This window comes from Argiope bruennichi, chromosome 8, assembly GCF_947563725.1.
Source record: "Argiope bruennichi chromosome 8, qqArgBrue1.1, whole genome shotgun sequence".
Lineage (NCBI taxonomy): Eukaryota > Metazoa > Arthropoda > Arachnida > Araneae > Araneidae > Argiope > Argiope bruennichi.
In genome coordinates this window covers 71,483,428-71,503,964 of record NC_079158.1, presented here as the reverse complement: position 1 = coordinate 71,503,964, position 20,537 = coordinate 71,483,428, and the positions used below count along the sequence as shown (strand labels likewise).

At 31.1% G+C, this 20,537-nt stretch overlaps 1 protein-coding gene across 2 annotated transcripts in view; it reads right to left on the bottom strand.

Moving 5' to 3' along the window:
- Nucleotides 1-3,216: 3,216 nt before the first annotated feature.
- LOC129980803 (choline/ethanolamine kinase-like) overlaps nt 3,217-20,537 on the bottom strand; it is a 29,931-nt gene continuing 12,610 nt past the window's right edge. Inside the window, exons 3-9 of one of the 2 annotated variants that reach the window (XM_056091187.1) lie at nt 19,227-19,354; nt 17,124-17,216; nt 16,273-16,331; nt 14,481-14,568; nt 12,957-13,065; nt 8,535-8,720; nt 3,218-3,681 (exon numbers count right to left, since the gene is read on the bottom strand). In XM_056091187.1, the coding sequence (XP_055947162.1) occupies nt 3,586-3,681; nt 8,535-8,720; nt 12,957-13,065; nt 14,481-14,568; nt 16,273-16,331; nt 17,124-17,216; nt 19,227-19,354 (759 nt within the window). In that variant the 3' untranslated portion in view covers nt 3,218-3,585. Of the gene's footprint in view, nt 3,682-8,534; nt 8,721-12,956; nt 13,066-14,480; nt 14,569-16,272; nt 16,332-17,123; nt 17,217-19,226; nt 19,355-20,537 lie in introns of both variants that reach the window. The other variant, XM_056091188.1, reaches the window with a different exon arrangement.

Below are 20,537 nucleotides of genomic sequence, written 5' to 3'. Positions count from 1 at the left end.
ATTTAAATCATGCCGTTTCTAAGTAATTGGGTTTATTGCAGAGTACAGACCCCAACAGAGGGTTAAAATAGTAACGAATTTTCCAAATTTGATACATATCTGCACTTTAGATGTTAAATCTGTGTACCACATTCTATCGACCTTACTCTCATTGTTTTGAAGTTATCGCACTATTTTATATAAGAGCAGTCGGGAGGCAGACTTCCTGAGAATGGATTTCATTCAAAATTTGATAGAAATCTATGAATTTGGTGCATAGATTATATACTAAATTTCATCCGCCTTGACTGATTTATACTGTTCACAGACAGTAATGCCAAAAATATGTTTTTTGAACTCGGAGAAGTCTGAAAGAAACAAATCCTCATCATTTCAAGTTTGAATTTTTTGACGATTACAATAATTAATTTTTTAAAAACTGATGTGGATCTCGTCGTCTGACCGCAATTAAAAATAATAAGTTTCATCCTAAAGTAACCCTCAAGTGGGACTTTAATATAACTAAAACTTCTCTTTGTATGTTATAAAGTGAAAAAAAAAATATTTGCTGCATTTTTTAAATCTCAATAAGCAATTTAAGTTACGCTGTTAACATTCGAAGACTGAAAATAGAAAAAAGCAATTAATTTTATCCCCAGATCACTTGCCGCTGTGCTTACCGGAAGACATAAACCAATGCTTTGTTCAATTACTTAAAATTTGCCCGGGATAGCCTGATTGGTAGAGCGTCGGATTCGCGTCCCTTAGGTTGCGAGTTCGAACCCCGCCGGCCGAAGATTCCCCGCGTGCTTGGTGGCTGACGCGCGTTAAATCTGTCGTCGTCACAAAGTCCTCCATGTCGAGAGTAATACCACTGGGGGTACTGGATCAGGGGTGATCGTTCTCTGATTCAGGTCTAAATTACGATCTGTGGTTGCGTGAATGAAGTCCGCCTCGTAAAAAGGGTTGTGACGTGTGTGTAGCTAAGTCGTTCTCTTGGCCCTACTTTAGAAACAAGAGGCGCTCCCCCCTCAAGCTTAAATCGGCTGTCTTCGAACAGCGGCTTGTCCATGGCAAGTGCCATAAGAAACAACAACTTAAAATAATATTGGACACACACATTATTTCTAAGATTGAAAACAAAGCTCGTTTCAATGAGGCAAAATAAGAAATATTTGGCACGTGCTGCATTTTCCATCTCAATAAACAATTTCATGTTACACTGTTACGGCTTGAAATAAGCTTACAAATAATCAGCAGGAGTGGTCTTCTGGAACATTTCTTAACAAAAGTGCTATTCTCCTTTTCCCCGCATAAAAGTTTGGACCTTGGGCACGATCATTCATCAACTTTCATTTACAACTAGAATGATAGTTCCGATATATATTTTTACTGAAAAATTAATAAAATTAAAAATAAAACTTCTTTATTTAATTAAAATCGTATTGTTCTGCCTTTTTCTTAGAGGAAAGTTTTTTATTATTCTATCAATGTCTTTAGCATTATATACTTCTTTTTCAATAGATGTTATATCTGGTACAATAGCAATAGATTAGTTATAGTACTTATTATTAATCTTAAATAGTTTTTGATCAATTTTAATTTTGAAAAGTTTCTTTTACAATTGGCATTTCGTAGTACAGTTGTGAAGAATTCTTATAATATTGGGCACAGTAACTTCCAGCTTGAATTTCATAATAAATTGTAATAATCCGTATGAGTCCACATTAATTAATTTATTTTTGTTGCCTGTGGAAACTAAAAAAGTTTGTACTTTAACTCATTTTTGAGCCTGAAGTCGTGTTCGTCAATTTCGGCAGATGCGTAATCTAGATTACATTCAGTGTTATATGAATTTAGTAACACAGCCGGAGTTAGGCAAATTCCTCTGACAAATTCTGTAGTATCTGAAATGTCACACAAATTTTTATAATTAATCTCTTTTACGAAAGGAACAGTTTCCGTCTCAACTCCTCTCTACTTTGGGTGTTAAAAATGTGCCTTCTCAGTTTGTATGTCTCATTTCCATGGATATGCCAAAGTTTTTACACATATTTTTGTAAAATTTGTATTGCCGTCTATCAATTCCTGTCGTTTCTCTACCAGTAACGTCTGCAAAGAACTTATTTTCTTTCATGATCTTACCCAAAGTCCAAACTTTTATGCGGGGAAAGGGAGAATACCACTCTCGTTAGAATTTTTCTAGACTATCACTCCTGCTGAATATTTGTAAGTTTATTTCAAATCGTGACAGTGTAAGATAAAATTGCTTATAGAGATGGAAAAATTCAGCTATGTCAGAATAATGAATTGGAGATTTTTTTTTTTTTATAGAATGATTACTTTTATCTCTCGAAATACCAAAATTATTTTTTTGTAATGCAACGCAGTAATTTCATTTGAAAAAAACCCCCTAAAAGTGTAATAAAATATTTGAAATAAAAGAAAATAGTGAATGTCAAACATATATTGGTGCAAAATTATAAAATATTGTTTAAAAAAAAGTTCTTTAATTTTGATAAAAAGTGATTCTATCTACAAGCAGCAATACCTTGAATAATGTCTACTTACTTAAGGTAGGTAGATGATTAAGTTGAAAATCGATTTCCGTCAAAAATAATAGACATAATTCAATATTCTTAATCTCTGAACAATTTTCTTTATAACACACATATGGAATTTCGTTTCTGTTTTCATTCTTTGGCAAAATGCATTATTTTCTATATTTGATAATATATGTTTAAATGCTATTTACATCTCTAAAAATAATTCTAAATTAAAAAAAAAATTACAAAAAACCCCTTTATAAATTAAAACCAAACACGCGGTTTTTATTCAAATTTAGTTTTAAAATTTCTCAATGTATTCTTCAGTTTTTAATTATAAAATAAGAAAGTTTAAATAAATTTTATAAAGAAAGAAGAAAAAAATACAAAGAAAACTATAAAATAAGAAATTTGCTTGTTTTAAAATATTTTGTATTTGTTTTGTTATTCCTTGATATGAAAAAAATGAAAATTTTATGTTTTTTATTAGTCGAAACCACTATTCAAACATTTTATAGAAATATGGCTTATTTCTCAGTTTAGAAAATGATAATATATTACTCAAGTTATCAATAAGATTTTGAATAAATCATATGATAAGATTCCAGAATAGATTTTTTTTGTTTTATATTTATTTTTAGCCCTCTAGCCCCCCCCCTCCGCCCCCAAAAGAAACATATTTCTTCCGGTTATCAAAACATTTTTTGATTTCAACTAAAATATTTTTATTTCACTGACTTTTTACAATCTATTTGATCCAAAAATTCAAAAACATAACTATTTTAACACATTTTTCAAAAACTCAGTCCAGAATACAATCACAAACTTAAACTAATACTACAACAATAAATATATTATTCATTTTACAGTTAAAAATCTAAAATCAGGTACAGTTTCACATTTTTCTATGCCCACATCTTTGATTTAAATTACACTTTTCAATTGAATTTAGTACTAAAATATATATTTTTTCCCCCTTCATCATTTTACAGGTTCTCTTAAGGAGTTTAATTTTTAAACGAATATCTTTTCAGTGTAGATCTTTGCATTCTTTCTTGAATTAGTGATTGGATTCTGAATCACCAACGGACTTCGTACGATTCAGGAATTTTTCCTTAAGAGTCTTGTAGATATTGAATCTTGTCTTGAAATGCTCCTAGAATAAAACAAAAATATTAGACGGACAAGTTATACAAAAGTCCAAACATAGATTAAATGTTGAAGTTGTTATGGTTATCTTTCATTCTGATAATATTTCCTATGGAATGATTAACTGACACCATGGTTCATTCCTTTTTAAAATCATGCATGGTATGTCAGTTTGTTTTTGTTGTAAATGTTTTCTTAGCCAATTTTTACTATTTTTTGTAATATTTACTTTATTATTCTATTATAATTTTTGCCCTGCGCGCCATGTTCAGACCATGAGGACAAAGCAATATTTCGAGTGCTGTAAATTGAATTTCTTGGCGAGGTTTTTGGTTACAGATTACACAGCACCGCGAAACTTCTCATTTTTTCCCCTGAAAATTCGGAAGTCTTCCGAAGAATGTCACTGGAATCTGGACTTGCAGGAGGTAATCCTCCTCGCTTGTTTTAGTACAGTGAATATTCGGAAAAAAAATATGCAAAAGATAAGCCGGACAACCCGAGCCAATAATTAAAAATATTTCTTTTTTACATAATTTTTACCAATTCTTTTATTGTTTTTATAAGGTGAACACACACACACACACACACACACACACACACACACACACACACACACACACACACACACACACACACACACACACACACACACACACACACACACACACACACACACACACACACGTGTTATGTTTTTAATGCACAAGGAAATCATGGGACTTGATTTCATTCGGATGGTTCATATACCCAATGTATATATATCACAGATATGTGTTTACAAAAAATATCACATTTGTATACAGATGTATATAAAAAATATCACATTTGTATACAGATGTATATAAAAAATATCACATTTGTATACAGATGTATACAAAAAATATCACAGATTTAATATTTATCACAATATGATGCTTAAAAATATTGTGTTTAAGAAATCATGAACAGTTATGCACAGGATTTTAATTGAAATTAAACACAAACGACATTTCCGATGAAGCATTTAGTTGCCAAGAGCGAATAATTCCATAACAAATATTTATGCCGTAAATTCTTTATTGGAATTTCATCACAATGAGAATAATATAGGTATTAGAAATACAGTGTTAACTGAGATATGTTTTGTGATCTGCCTAAACCACGACCCCCGTTAGACAAGGCCGGAAAACTTACGTCACAGAAAGTAATGACGTCGCTCCGAGAGGTTACAAGAGTGGGTGCGAATTGGGGGACCGAGGGAGGAATTTCACCCTCTTCAAGTTTACTGATAAGAAACGAACTCTTTTCCTCACACGCCATGTTTTAGCCAGTGGCCCTCCTGTGTTTCGGTAGACAGTAAGCGCCATTTCTTATTTGCAAGAAAAATCATTTGGATTACTAAAAATAAGGAATAGAAATGCCTTTGATCTGTTGTGTTCCAAACTGTAATGGAAATTACAGGAATGGCCCAAGAGTAAGTGTTTTTGCCATTCCTAAAAATGAAGAGCTTAAAAAGAAATGGTTAAGTGCCATACATCGCGAAGGATTTTATCCGACGCAGCATAGTAGGGTAAGCTTATTTAATTATTTTAAACTAATGCTTAATGTTTCTAAATGAAAAATCATTTATTCTCACATTAGAAATTTAACAGCTCAGTAATATCCATTATTCGTGATTTTAATCAAGTGCATTATGAAAAGAATTATTTTATAAAATGCTGTAATACAGGTAATAATGTCTGTAATTATTGTCAATAATAATTATAATATTTGCCGTAATTATGTTTACATGCTTTATTTACTATTATATCTATAATTACGTTTATATAGGTAAATATTATTATATAACATAACGATAAAAGCATGAGAGTAAACAATAATAATTATATATTGTTTTATGTTGTATATTTGTTACTGTATTTAAGTTAAACATTAAAGGAAGTCAATATTTACGAATAATTTCCTTTACTGTAGGTCTGTGAATTACATTTAAAAAAAATGATATTGAAAGAGAAACTAGTCTATTTGATTCGAAGTCAGGAAAATTATTAAGTGCCCCTCTTAAATATCCAAGACTAGTGATTGGAGCAATTCCATCTCAGATGCCAAATTGTGCCGCTTACATGTCATCAACATTTCATAGGGAAAATCCAGAAATAAAATTATATTTACATGCTCTGTTTACTATTATATCTATAATTACGTTTATATAGTTAAATTTTATTATATAACATAACGATAAAAGCATGAGAGTAAACAATAACAATTATATATTGTTTTATGTTGTATATTTGTTACTGTATTTAAATTAAACATTAAAGGAAGTCAATATTTACGAATAATTTTCTTTACTGTAGGTCTGTGAATTACATTTAAAAAAATGATATTGAAAGAGAAACTAGTCTATTTTATTCGAAGTCAGTAAAATTATTAAGTGCCCCTCTTAAATATCCGAGACTAGTGATTGGAGCAATTCCATATATTTATCATGTAATAACCTTTCATTTCGTGGAAACCATGAAAATAATAGAAACTCCTAATAATAGAAATTTTTGTATGTTTTAATCGAATAATTCAGTAAATACAAACTGTGCTAATAAATAAATCATATAAACAGAATTAAAAATTCGAAAATTAGAATTGGGCATCATTTAGCACTGCGATCAAATGAACAAAATATTCCTGCATTATGAAATGAAATCCTTAGCAAAATTAAAGTCTATTCAAAATCATCCAAGTACAGCAGTAACCAAATGAAATATAATCTTGATTTTTCCCCATTAAGAACAAACGCACTTCAGTCATTATTAGGTATGAAAATATTGAAGAGAAAAGATTAAATATAAATGAGTCGTTTATAGGGGTTATTAAAGTAATCATTGTGACTGGAGAAGGATTAGCAAAACCTCTGTTGAAAAGATTAAGTGAGCTGGATTTAAATATTATGAATTGTAGAGGATAGGCGTAAGGCTAAGATAGCAACACGAAACGGAAGTACAAAGTTTTGCAATTTAGAATAGTTGCTCTAAATCCACATGCAATTTATATGTCTTGCACATCATACTTTTTAAATGTATTAATTTGTGATACCATTTCCAGCAGTATATATTGTAATTTTTTTTTTTTTTTTTTTTGGATATTAAAACTTCTATATGCTTTTTTATACCCTTTGGGAAGCCAGAATGGATTCAGTTAAAGCAATGTATACACAGTTTGAAAAAATTTGTAATGTCCTAGAAGAATTTATTGAGGTAAATAGAGATAGTACAGCGGTATGCGAAGTAAAAATATTGGATTCAATAAAATAAATGCCATTTATTTTATACTTAATAGTATAGTTTTCAATATTGCCCAAAATTAACACTACCAATGAACTATTTCAACTAAAAACAGTTGTTTTTTATTCGGCTTTTAAATTGATCAGTAAAATTAAAACTGAAGTTCAAAATTTAAGTATAAAATTCAACACATTTTTAGATGAATCAAAAGTGATAGAATGCAATTTGAATAATTCAGAAAATTTTCTTAAAACACGAATTTGAAAAAGAAAAAGATCATATTCCAAAATAAAAGAAGATGAAGTTAAAGAATTTGGGTATTAAAAATATCACAGCAATTGATACTGTTATTGTACAGAGAGAAGGTAGATTTAAAAATGTGTCAATTTAATCACCGATATAAAAAATTTCAAATTAAATTCAGCAAATTAAAAGTAAGGAAAAAGTGTAGTTGTTCAAGGCGTGAAGAAGCTTACAAGCATTTGCTATACAAATCATCGAAAAAAAATGGTGATTTTTCTGAAGTAATTAAAAGCAAAAACAAATTCATTTAACAAATATACACGCAATAGCATTATATATAATGTTTATAATTTTTTTTTTTTTACTAAAAAAAAAATTGCGGCTCCAAATGGTTTCTTCCACCCAATCTCTTTTATATTTAAGGCCGGCTCTGATTATAATTCAGAACTTCTGTACCTTATGTGAATAAGAAATTTTGAAATTTTCTAATCAAAAATATTTCGCAACAGATATAATTTTTAATGATGTAGTGAATGAAGAAGAAGTACATCATTATGGCAAAGGCATTTCAGGACATAAACCGGAAAATGTTTATAGATTGGCAATCTGGTCTGCAGTCAATGCATTATTGAATAATTACATGATAGTTTGAAAAGCTCTTCTAAAACCGGAAAGGAAAGAAAATTTGATAAATTTAGTAAAGATATTTCTAACAAAGTAATGATAAAATATATAGTTAAATAAGAAAACTCTTCTAATGTTTCAAAGATTTATTGGATATTTTTTTGAATAGAATACTGTTTCGTGAAATATTGTTTTTATTGCTTTCTTGGAGTTGACGCCACGGCAAATATTCATAAAACCATTATTGTATGGAATTGTTTTGAAATTAATCAACAAAAGCATTGCAAATGTATTTTTTATATTATAATTTAAAAATTTATGTACCATATATGAAGAAGAAATTTTGAAATTTTCTAATCAAAAATATTTTGCAACAGATATAATTTTTAATGATGTAGTGAATGAAGAAAATAGTTTTAAATCTAAGGGAGATACGCCTACTGGGAAACCTGCCCTGCACTTAATACAAAAAAGGTAATGCATACCAAGCACCGTACCTCCAGGGTGATGTGGAAAGCGGCTGCATTTTAATTATTAATGAATTCTACAATATATGTGTGTTGAATTGCATGATATGGAAGTATATGGAATGATATTAACAAGTGAAAAGTAATTTCTCTTCACTCTCTAGCGCGCAGAGACTTGACGTTAAGGGAATGGAGTGTGCCGTCTCGTCGTGACGTCACGGAAACCCGCAGAGGCCTTGTCTATCGGGGGTTGTGCCTAAACTCACTTCATATCCAAAGTTCCTGTTAGGTTGGAAAGTCATTTTGTAACTCCACAGAGACCAGAGAAGATGAGCTGCCATTCTGAATAATTTGATTTCTTGTAGAATGACCTTGATCTCATCCTCTACAAATTCTGATGCGAAGACTCCTTCTTCAACAAGCTGATCAAGATAAGCTCTGATGAAGGAGATCTGCGAATAGCATAAACGTTGTAAAATTATTTATTTATTTATGTAAAAACCTTATAGTTTGTATGTCACTTCCTAGAAGAAATCCAATCCCAATTATTTATCGCTTTTTATCGATCATTTTAGATATATTGAGGGGGGGAGATCACATCTCAGATCTCTGCATTAAAATATTTCTTAAGTCATTTTTTTATTGCATTTGCTATAGTAAAAAGAGGGAATTATATAGTAAATGTAGAAAAATTGTTATCTATTTCCTTTTTAGATTGACTTATTTTTAAATACCGTATAACTTGGCTAATACAAGTGGTTTTAATTTGTATCTTTTCTAGTACCTTGAATTTTCCATTATCATATATTTAAAATAAACATATAATTTGGATTTATTTTAGTAAATTTCAAGTCAAAATTAAAAATTATATGTCTTAATCTAAATTAAATATTAATTCTTATCTTAATTTAGCACATTTTAACTTCATCCTAAAATGCTCTCATATTTCCTGATCCAATTCCCACTTTTTAAAATTTAATTAAAGCTACACGCGCTCTATAAAGCTGCTGTCTCAACGGGGTTTCACGCTCTGAGTGAAGGAGGATTAAAATTCTTAATGTTTGCAATATTATTTTAAAGATACCTAAATTTCCCTTTCTTATCACTTATTCTTGTACATAAGCTAACCTCCCGGGATGGAATAAATCGAAATTAAAAATTTCAATGTTTCTTCTATTCGGCCACGAATATATATATATATATATATATATATATATATATATATATATATAATGATATTTTAATATCTAATTTAATTCAAATTAATTTCCTAAATTTTTGCCTAATTCGGCCCATGTCAGGGTCATTCTAAAGTGTTCTCTTGTTTCCTGATCCCATTCCATTTTGTAAAAATGATGCGCCATCAGTTCCACGTGTCAATTGAAAATGATCCCTTCGGTGCCCTTATCCAAAGACAACACGAGTATTGAATTGACACGTTCCCGGAAATCATGTTTTTAGTGTTGTGAAGTCAATAATTTTAGAAATATCCTTAACTTCACTATAGTGCAATAAATGGAAAAAAAAAAAAATCCTTATAAATAAAAAGTGAGCTTTCTAGATGTAAATTTTTCTTTATAAAGATTTTCTTTTTTTTAATGTTGAAATGTTTATGTTGAAATTAATTGTCTCATGGCACATGAGAAAGCCAGGAACAAGTCTCGATTAAGAATGGTACAGGAGAGTTGCATCGAAACCCTTTCACGCGTCAAGATCCGCTAAATAATAAATCATTTTCATAAATACCAAGACCTCTTCAAGACCACATTATAATTAAGACCAAAATGTCATTAGTCAAAATCGGCCGAAGTTATTCCCTCAAAAATGCAATACCCTACAGAACCAACGAACCACGTTCTCACGAAGGAAATCAAAATCATAGGACTCAGACGATTCTGGCAGAACCACAGACCCAGATTTCTGATTCTGCAATGTTTGTTTATATGTTTATACATGTTATATAGACGTTTTATAATGTAATTTATCAATCCTCCCCCCTTTTCCCTTTTCAATTAGTAATTATCTGTAAGTTTAATCTATTGTCACCATTTATTTTTAGGTATTCTTGTTCCCACCATTTAGTTATTACTTCGCCCAAACATTAAATACAGTCGTGTAGTATTTGACACCGATGGATTCTCTCTGGAGATCCCTGAATAATTTGTAGTCTCTTTCTTTTCTCCCCCTTTCCCCCTTCCATTTTGTGCTCCTCCAACTGGTTAGATAACTCAATGTTATAGGCACCAAGGTCACGTGATAGCGTTATGTTACGTTGGAAATAATTGCAGATGTAATGCTTACACTGAAATTAATTATGTGTTATTTTTTAAAATGTAAAAATTAAGTAAATCTTATGAACTGCACGGCGTTATTGAAATAACCAGATGGACACTGATGACTCGAAATGGCGACCAATATGTTAAAAATGTAACAGTAAAATTCGCGCAGCTTCTAATCCTAACCTTTAAAGGGGTCGCGGTGGCCTGGTGGTAAGGTCTCGGCTCTTGAGGCGTAGGATTTCAGGTTCGAGACCCGATTCCACCGAAAAACCGTCGTGTAAGGGGGTCTGTTGCACGTTAAATCCGTCATGACCAAACGTCCTCCCGCTGGTGTGGATGGGAGGGGGGGGGGTGCCAGCTCAGGTACTGTCTGTCCACGACAAGAACACTGCTAGACAATCGTCTATGTTTACGGCGGGCGTTATAGAAACAGGTTACTGTAGGAAGAGTTCATTTCGCAGAGGTAGAAATTCATTCAAGTTTCTTACGTTGGCACATTTAGCGCCAAATTGGCGATATTTTGTATTATTGCATTTAATTATTGAAAACAAATTTAAAAAATAATTCATTAAACTGAAAATCATTTGCATACTCGGAATATTGAAAATATCTGATATTCTAGTCATATGTATACTAAGAACAAAACAAATGAAATAGAAAAACCAAATAATTATTTGTACGTCTAACGATTGCACAAGAAGTAAAATCATGCATGACAAAATTTCATTTCATTTCTTTTAAATTTATCTAAGTTATTAATATCAAATTCTCCGCAGAAAACGCGTGGTAATCTGTCTAATTTAATATAAAAACTATAACATAATTAATCATAATTATTTCATAATTTTTATAAAATGTTGCTTTTATTCTGTTATAAAGTAAAATGTTCATTGCTAAATATGCTTGAAACCTTTCCAAATTTACATTTATTTATTTTTTTGATGTATATACTATTTCCCGAAACACAAAATTAACGATTACTATACTATCAATTTTCAGATTTTTAAAAATCAAACTTTGATTTGTAATTTATTTTCAACATGCACAAGCTTTTTACAGCATAATTAATGTCGCAAAGTTTATATGTAAAAGTATTCTGAATTTGAAGATAATTCAAGTGTTCATTCATGCACGTGCCAGATGTCCCGGACTTAAAGGAACCCAACTAAATAAACCCAGCATCGCTTTACATTATTTTACGAAAAACGCGGTAAAAGTTTGTTTTTGTATTCCAGATTACTATTTATTCATTTCCCCCGACTTGAAAAAGAAATACAATTATTTCAAAGAAAAAAATTTTCTCACGAACTGTCAATTCAAATAATAGAGTGATAAATGAGCTTTTCTTTTCAATGTATATCAGTAATCATGAGCTCGAAGCAATAAAGGATCCAAATTCCTGCATGCATTTTATCATTTCGGGGTTGAAAATTCTTCACTCCCAATGTTCTTCACATTTCTATTCAAAGCCCATCAATGCCGTTTGAGAATACTTATCTGCTACCGTTTTATTATCACAATCAGTGCACCTAAGTAGAAAGGAATCTTGTTAAATACTTTAATCCCTCTAACTCACATTAACGTGCATAAATTTTTAGATTCTTGGAATCATAGTTAAGAATGAGAGCAATTGAAACAACTGGGAGGCGGGAAAACAAGCCTGAATAAATGACTATTTTTCTTTATTTTATTGAAAAAAAAGTAATGCGCTATTTATAATATAATATTTTCTTCATACCATTATATAGTTGAATAATATTTTTTTTTAAAGGATGTCAAAATTTAAGAGACAAAAAAAAAAAAAAAATTAAGTAATGAAATGCAGTTAATATTAACCAAAGAAAAGATTAATAAAATATAAAAGAAGTAAGCTAAGCGAATATAAAGATATGTGCAACTGCGAATAAAGCGAGAAGACGAATAAGCAACAGGTTTTCTTTTATCGCTTCACATTGACGCCAAGAAAAAGAATACCCCCCAGACTTCTGTCCGATTCCACCCATTCAAAATGGATCGTCCCTACCGAAACCTGTTTCTATAACGCCCGCCGTAAACATAGACGATTGTCTAGCAGTGTTCTTGTCGTGGACAGACAGTATCGTCCTCGTCATCTGACCGCGGTTCAAAATTACGAGGTCCATCCCAAAATAGCCCTAGTGTTGCTTTACAACGGGACGTTAATATAACTAAACTAAACTAAACCTAACTTTTAAAGCTCAAAATTTCTAATAGATAGCAAATAACAGTAACAATAATTAGGCTTTACGTTTTTTCAATAATTTCGCTCGTTTCAGTGTCTTCGTTGAATACTTATGTGTAGTAACGAACTCCGAATTTTCTTGAACATTTTTGTCCGCCATCTTCTAAAAAAATACTTTTTTTGTAAGTTTTGAGCAGATGTTTACTTACTTGCTCTTCTTCAGAAGGGAATCTGTCACTATAATATTCGTAACAGGGATATTCACTGGTACTGTAATCGAAACACCATTCACCTAAATGATTAGCCAAATCGAATCCTCTGCATAAGGGGAGAGAAAATGACTCATTATCTAAGGAAAATTTCAAATTGTGGTGTATTTGAATTTATTTCTTATTAGTAACTTAAATTAGTAAATGTAAACAGGTAAAAAAGTCTTTAAAGAATTTTAAAAAAAGTTTCATTAGACAATAAAAAATTCTGTTTGGGCTTTTCACTTAAATTATTTGTTATTGCTGATTACATCTGGTTAGTCTAGCCCAATTAGTCAAATCCATGCGAAGAAGAATCATAACAAATTAGAAGTTGAGCAGTATCTGTTAGGTGATGCACCCAGAGCATCTAAGTAGTAGCAGCATTGAAAATTTGATTTGGTTATTGTTTATGGGGCTAAATTACGTTACAAAAGAACTTTAGAAACACCTAAGTTCCGTTCCCACTTGATATCATTAAAATCGGTTCGAAAATGGTAATAATACAAACAGACAATATGAGCTACCTAAGCCATATATATATTAATGAAGATTTTATGTGTATTTTGGTATTATACATAGACTGTTTGACGTGTAGAGCTACCAGACTTGGTGCGTATATAATTTGGTATAGTTTGGAGGTTAGTAATATGCCTTTCGACGCATTAATTATAATTTTAATAAAAAATTAAGCAAAATTAAGAAGTTTTTCCTCGATAACATCCGAAAAAATACAGTACAAGAATAACTTATACGTTATCTTTCGAAAAATCTTTTCAATTATAACAATTTTTTGAAATAAAATTTTTACCATATTTGATAATGACAAAAAAATATTTTAGGCATATTTATATAAAAAGATAGCATAAAATGTATAGAAAAGTGGACAAACAGAACTGAGTAAGTCTTCTAAAATAGTACTAATTAAATATCTATCAAAAACTGAAGAAAAACATTTCGCTGAAAAAATTGTTAAAATCAAGTTACATATAATATTGATTGAAAAGTTTAATGCCCATTAATACCGGCGAATCGGTAGGTCACTAAAAGCGGCTCGTATATTATATATATATATAATATTCTTTTTGATTGTTTGACAAGAAAAAAACAGCTAAAAACAGTTATTCAATCGGGAAACAACTACAAGTCGATGCGTTTCGATCCTACCATTTAAAACTGCCTTTAAGTCTGCGAAATTCCTTTTTTTAAGCTTGCATAAAATATTTGTATAACTAAGCTAGCTACACAGCTAATTATTTATAAAGCCATAATTAATATAGTTTGTATAAATGCAGCATTAGTATTTTTCTCTGTAATTTTTGTTTTGTTTTAAAATTTCTATTTTGGTGTTTTTTTTCTTTTTTCCACATTTTGAAACTGCGTCTGAATGGAACTACATTTCAGTTCCATTTATTTTCTGATTGCTTTCATTATGCAGATTATTTGACTAAAGAAAATAAAACATGTCTTGATTTGATTACAAACCTGTAGTTATACGCTCCCCATTCGAAATCAATGAGCATTATTCTTGGATCTTCATCCGATGGGGAATCGTCACGTAGTAATATATTACCTGCGAAATGCAAATGTCAAATGCGTAATTGTAATAAGCACTGATTGTTTACTTTTAAAGATTTATTTTTACTTCAATTACAAATAGGATATAAAGTAAGAGGAACAGTTAAGAAACGAGAGCAAATTTTTATCAGTAAAAGATTCATCCAGTTTTAGATTGCCAATAGATTATATGAATGTAAGGCGAATACATGTAATAATATAACATAATAAAAGAAAAGAGAAGTCATTCATCCAAAAAGGCGGTTCGTATTTCTACGAGTGTAGCTAACAACAGAATTCGATAACGAATATATTAATAATGATAATGAAGATCTTACCAAATAAATCCGCAAATGTTCAACACTGTTCAAATCACAGAAAAAAAAGTTCCAGATTGGATATCCTATTTCATTATCATGTTTTATAAATTATATTCGAACGTGTCTAACAACGTGGACAGAAGCAATGTTATTTTGATGAAGCAATTGCTCTTCTGACAAATATAAACATGAAGCTCCAGAATAATTCAATAATAATTGGCTCTGAGATGCCAACGAAAAATTGTAAATCGACCAAGATTACATCAAAATATTTCAATCTTTACCAGAAAGCAGTTACTTCCTTGATTCGTAGATGGAAAGAGATTGCGAGGAAGACTTTCATGGGCGTTCTCCAGACCTAGATTCTCCCTTTAAATAGAAATAAAGTGAATTTTGTTTCATCTGCTGCTCATTATTTCTTGTTACAAATCAAATTTTGGTAACTAAGCATCAAATTTGCTTGACAGAATTATAGGATATCATAAAGGATATGCAAATAATCCTTCTGTCATAAATGTTCGCAATGTGGAATTCTTTTTCGATATTCTAATTGATGTGAATCTAGTAGATGAATGCTCACTTCGGATGTTAGTTGCGCGTATGATTGTTTCCAGAAACACTGTGGTGGAAGCTTATAAACCAGTTAACAGCTACGCTACATGAGCAATTCCGAACCACAAGATCCCAGCTCCTCCACCAAATGTGGCGGATTGAATTGCGCGAAGGTAGAACCTGGGACTTTGTGATTCGCAGCCGAGTAACATGACCACAATACAAAAATAATTGCTCGTGTAGCGTAGCTGTTAACTGGCTTATAAGCTTCTACCACAACACTATGGAATACAATAGTGAGTCCATGCAATGAGAACATAATGGATGGACTGAATATAGCAAAATGATGTCAAATTCTATACAGTTAGCACCGATGTTCCGGACGAATACAGAAGAGCTAGGCCAATTCTGTTTACTGATGCATTTCAACAAAAAATGCAGGAAGCTGTCTAATGTTTTTCTATGTGATAATTGCTTGACAGTTCTCAAGTGGAAGGGAAAGCAATCGTAGCAATATCACCAATGAAATGGACAATTTCAATATGTCAAGTAATAACTAAAACCATATCGGTGTCTTGAAATGGAAAATTACATGAAGAATACCATGTCTAAGTCTCCTACTTATCGAATGAAACTGAAACATAGTTTTCGTAATAAGCAATAGAATTCCGTAATTCAAGGTCACAGAATATTATATTTCGACGTAACGAATGCTTCAACAATGGTAAAAGTTTTGGAAAAAAAATTACTAAGTGTTATTATTGGAAAAATAAAGTTTCCGTATCTTGGTTAAAAGAATTAGTATAGCAATTATGTTTTTCAAAGAAAAAAAACAATTATTTACTGACCTCCTACAAGATCGTTATGGCAGTATACCACAGGTGATTTGGATTTTTTCATTTCTTTCCTAAAAAAAAAAAAAAAAAAAAAAATTGTTTTTGTAAAATTTTATTTTTAACAAGAAAAAAAAAAACTTTAAAACATTAAGTAAGGAACAGTATACTGTGTCATATTTTCAGAAGGTTTAATAGCAAAGTATATTTATGAAATTTAAATATTTGGAAATTTATATATTCTAAACATGTTCATATTTTCGATTTCGTTCATATTTCGATCAACATTTTTCGATTTTAGTGTTGAAATGAAGTTTAAAACTTTTTATTGTCCCATCAAATATTTACCATGTCATTTTTTTCCCCATTGTTGAAAACTAAGGAAGAAAGATTCAGTTTAATATCCATTGGATAAAAAAGTGGAGAGACTATAGCACGACTGTCGGAGAATAGATGAATCATATACTTTCATTTTTAATAGTACTATTATATAGGGATTTAACTCCATTATTATGGCTCATCTTTACAATAAAGAGAACAAGTGTAAAGCTAATAAACTAACACAATTTTAATGCCTGTCATAATTTGAAGTGACCAACATTAAACACGTGCTTCTTGAAGGAATTAAAATAACAAGGTTCTATTATCTCTCACAATTTGATGCTTAAAATTACTTTATTGAGGAAATCATGAGTAAAATAAAAGTTATGCTCAAGAGATTTAATTGAAATTCAATACAACCATGGTGAACTAACTTATCTCCGAAGACGGATAATACAGAATAATAAAACAATCTATAACTTTCATGTTAGTGTTGTCCATTATTATCTATAGATTGCACAAGGAAATATTACAATTAAACTTACATCAGCCATTCTGCTTCTTCTGTATAGAAATCTAAATACTCAAAATCTGAGTTTTTCCTTTCTTTTGAATTGGTTTGGACTTCATTCAGAAATCTGTTAAAAGAAAATCACACATTAGAGCGTGAATATATAATTTATAAATTATTTTTCTAATAAAATATTCAATATAAAGCATTACTTTTGGCAAATACGCCTCATAGACTTTATTTATAACTAAGATTGCGCCTGTAATAGATATGTATTCACTTTAAAAGAAAAATACTGTAGGGAATTTCTAAAATAAACCTAAGTATATAAATGTCGAAGCTTGTAGATACTTTAAAACGGTTTGGGCCAGCTAAAGTTAAGACCATACGAAGGGCTCCAGCTTTCCAAATGAGAAGAACAGCAAGCTGACATTTGAAACACAAATATGCAAAAGACTAATTTATACAATTACTTTATAGAATTAGGTGTCGATCAAAAGTTCCTGTTATCACTAAGGTGAAACTTTTCAATCAAGTCATCGCGACCTGTTAGGTTCTAAAAAGAATTATATGGTGTCACGAAGAATTTTTCATGTTTATAATTACTTCATGATATACTTTTAATATTCGGGATGATATCTACTAAGTTACGGATATAAGTCTACGGTGATCAAATTTCAGAATCTCTGTTTCAGAGATCAGAGTTCGAGAGCTGCTTCCATCGATATTCCATCATTTAAGTAGGTTTACTGGATGTTGAATCCGAATAAGAATCGAATGGATATTTTCGTAATTGGCACTGCAGCTCTAAAATACGCTGCACGAAGTTGCATGAAACAGAATGAGACGTTCAAGGTTGAACAAATCGTGTTTCAAGTTTTCTACTGTTTTGAGGTTTGTAAGAGGATACCTTCATGTTTTGCCAATTCTGTCTAAATCAAAAATGTTGTCCAAATGAAATGTGACGATATGGCAACACGATAATTTCATTGATAAGTCGACATTCATAGAATTGCATTCGTCAGAAATTCATAATGTTTTGAAACTTATCGTCATGTCAAGCCCTGTTAATTTTACCATTTAACTTACAGATTTGACCTAGCTAATTCGTTGTACGATCAGTGGGATAGATGAGCGAATACGCCCATACTTGAACTAATTTTTTTTTGAAAAAAAACCGACAGGATGTGGTTCACGACATTGTTCATCCTTGACGAACAGTGTTCGTGAGAAATTCGCGAACCAAATTTCGTTGGTGCTATTGGCGTTATTAGTTCACACTCGTAAATATAAAAAGAACCAAACCCCTTAATGTCTTTGAATCGAAATCTGATTGAAATTCATGTTTCTAACATTAAAGCTAAATTTTATTTAATCTAGATAGCGATTTTTTTTTAGTTATCATATTGAGTGAGAAACACATTAACTTTTTCGTCGTCCGCAACGCGTCTAGCGCGTTCAAGTGAAACTCGTAAAACTCGGCGGCCGTAACGCGCTTCAAGCGTTCTTCTACATTTTAAAACTTTTAAACGTTGAAAATTCTTTATAAATATTTACTTATTTGGTTTTTTATTTTTGTTTGTTCTAATGCGGCGAAAAACAAAGGACAGAAAAGAAAAATGGAAATTTTCGAGGACAGGAGAAGATGGCGAAAGGGTTAATGGTCAGAACAGATTTCATTAAAAATTTGGGAGAACTCTGAATTTGGATACGGAGACTACAAAACAAATTTCACCAATCTAGTTTTTGTTTATGGGCAGACAAGCTGACAGACAAAAATGTAATTTCACTGTTTTTTTTTTTCTTTTTTTGGCTTGATATGGTCTAATACAAGAGAAATTAATCAAAATCTCGAGTTCGATTCTATTAGATTTACAGTACATTTTCCTTTTTTTATTTCAAAAACGAGAGAATTAAAAAGAATTCAGTTTAGAATACTGAAAGGAAATATAAATGTACTTTTCCTTATGCTTTCGTTGGTATAGAGGAAGGTTCTCATTTATAATTATACGGACGTAGATTTTCAAATTCTGGTGAAAATAACAGGGCAGAAACAACAAATTCAACAAATTTAACTAATAACAACTGTGCTTAAAATAACATACTAATTATACTCATGATAGTTTTGAAAATATACTTCTTAAAGTTGACAGGAAAGAAGTCTGGAATCTTCCTCATCGGCACATCTAGAGCATGAATTTTAGCCATTTCTCTAGCTACTGCTGGATATACCCGTCTGTAATCCTTACACAATACGGTTCGAGACTATTGGGATAAAAAAAAATAGCAAGTATTAGGAATGAAATCAATAGGAACAACATTTTATGTTAAAAGATTGAGGAAACAAAGTCATTGAAACCAGAGCGCTCATTTCGCAAAGATTTACCGATATTTATCATCCCGAATAAAATTTTAAGATGCAAATTTATTGCTTATGCATTGCAAAACGGTTTTTCTTGGCAGAACGAATATTATGGCGCCAGATTCAAATTATGCATACAGATTTCATAGAAGAGATAAATTTTGTTTGCTTTACCGTTTTTTACTGTTGGGGTAGATATTTTCTGAGAATATACTATGAAAAGTTTGATGCTTGGCATCGTTCAATAATTGCAATTTTTTGGGAGGGGGGCTGAAGGGTTTATGTACTATCTCTTGGAGAATAGAAAATGAGAGTTGTTAAAAACTGAGTAATTGTTGAGAGAGAGAGAGAGAGAGAGAGAGAGAGAGAGAGAGATGTCGAAATTCATACGATAGCAATAAACAAAAATGTAAAAGTAGTGCATCGCATAAAAAATGTATACATGAGTGTATATTATCAAATTATTATATCTATTCAAACAATTCGTGTGAAAAATTTCCTGATTTGGTAACGACCATACGACGGGAATTCACAGACGTTAAGAATGCAGTGAATTAATTGGAGCTAGAAGTATGAGACATTTCATTTCGGTATGAGACATTCAACATCTTTCGATCTGTAATGTTGAAAGTGCACCGAGAATTTTATCTATTTAGTGATTACAAAATTGTGATCAATGATTTGTCTCTGATAATCAATGTCAGAAGGCAAGCAAACTGTGTCATAAACAATAACAATCAATGCCATACGTACGACTAACCAGAATGAAGATAGGTGAACTGAAATTTGGCGCCAATGGGATATGGTAGCAGAAGTCTCGAGTGTCTTCATAAATAACGCACTATTGGCAACTGTGCCTCTGTTGGGTTCGTGAATATATAAGTTAGATGCCTCAAAAATCCGTTGTTGGCGAGAGTGGTTAATTCCAGTGGTTAAGAGCTAATGGGAGGATTTGAGTTTGGTGCAGATCCCACGTGGCCATGGACCCAAGTTGACAGCAAGCCACTGTGAAAGTTATGGCAGTTTCATAATGCTGTGGGCTGTTTTTATATGGCATATATTGGATCCTCTGGTGAACTTAATCAA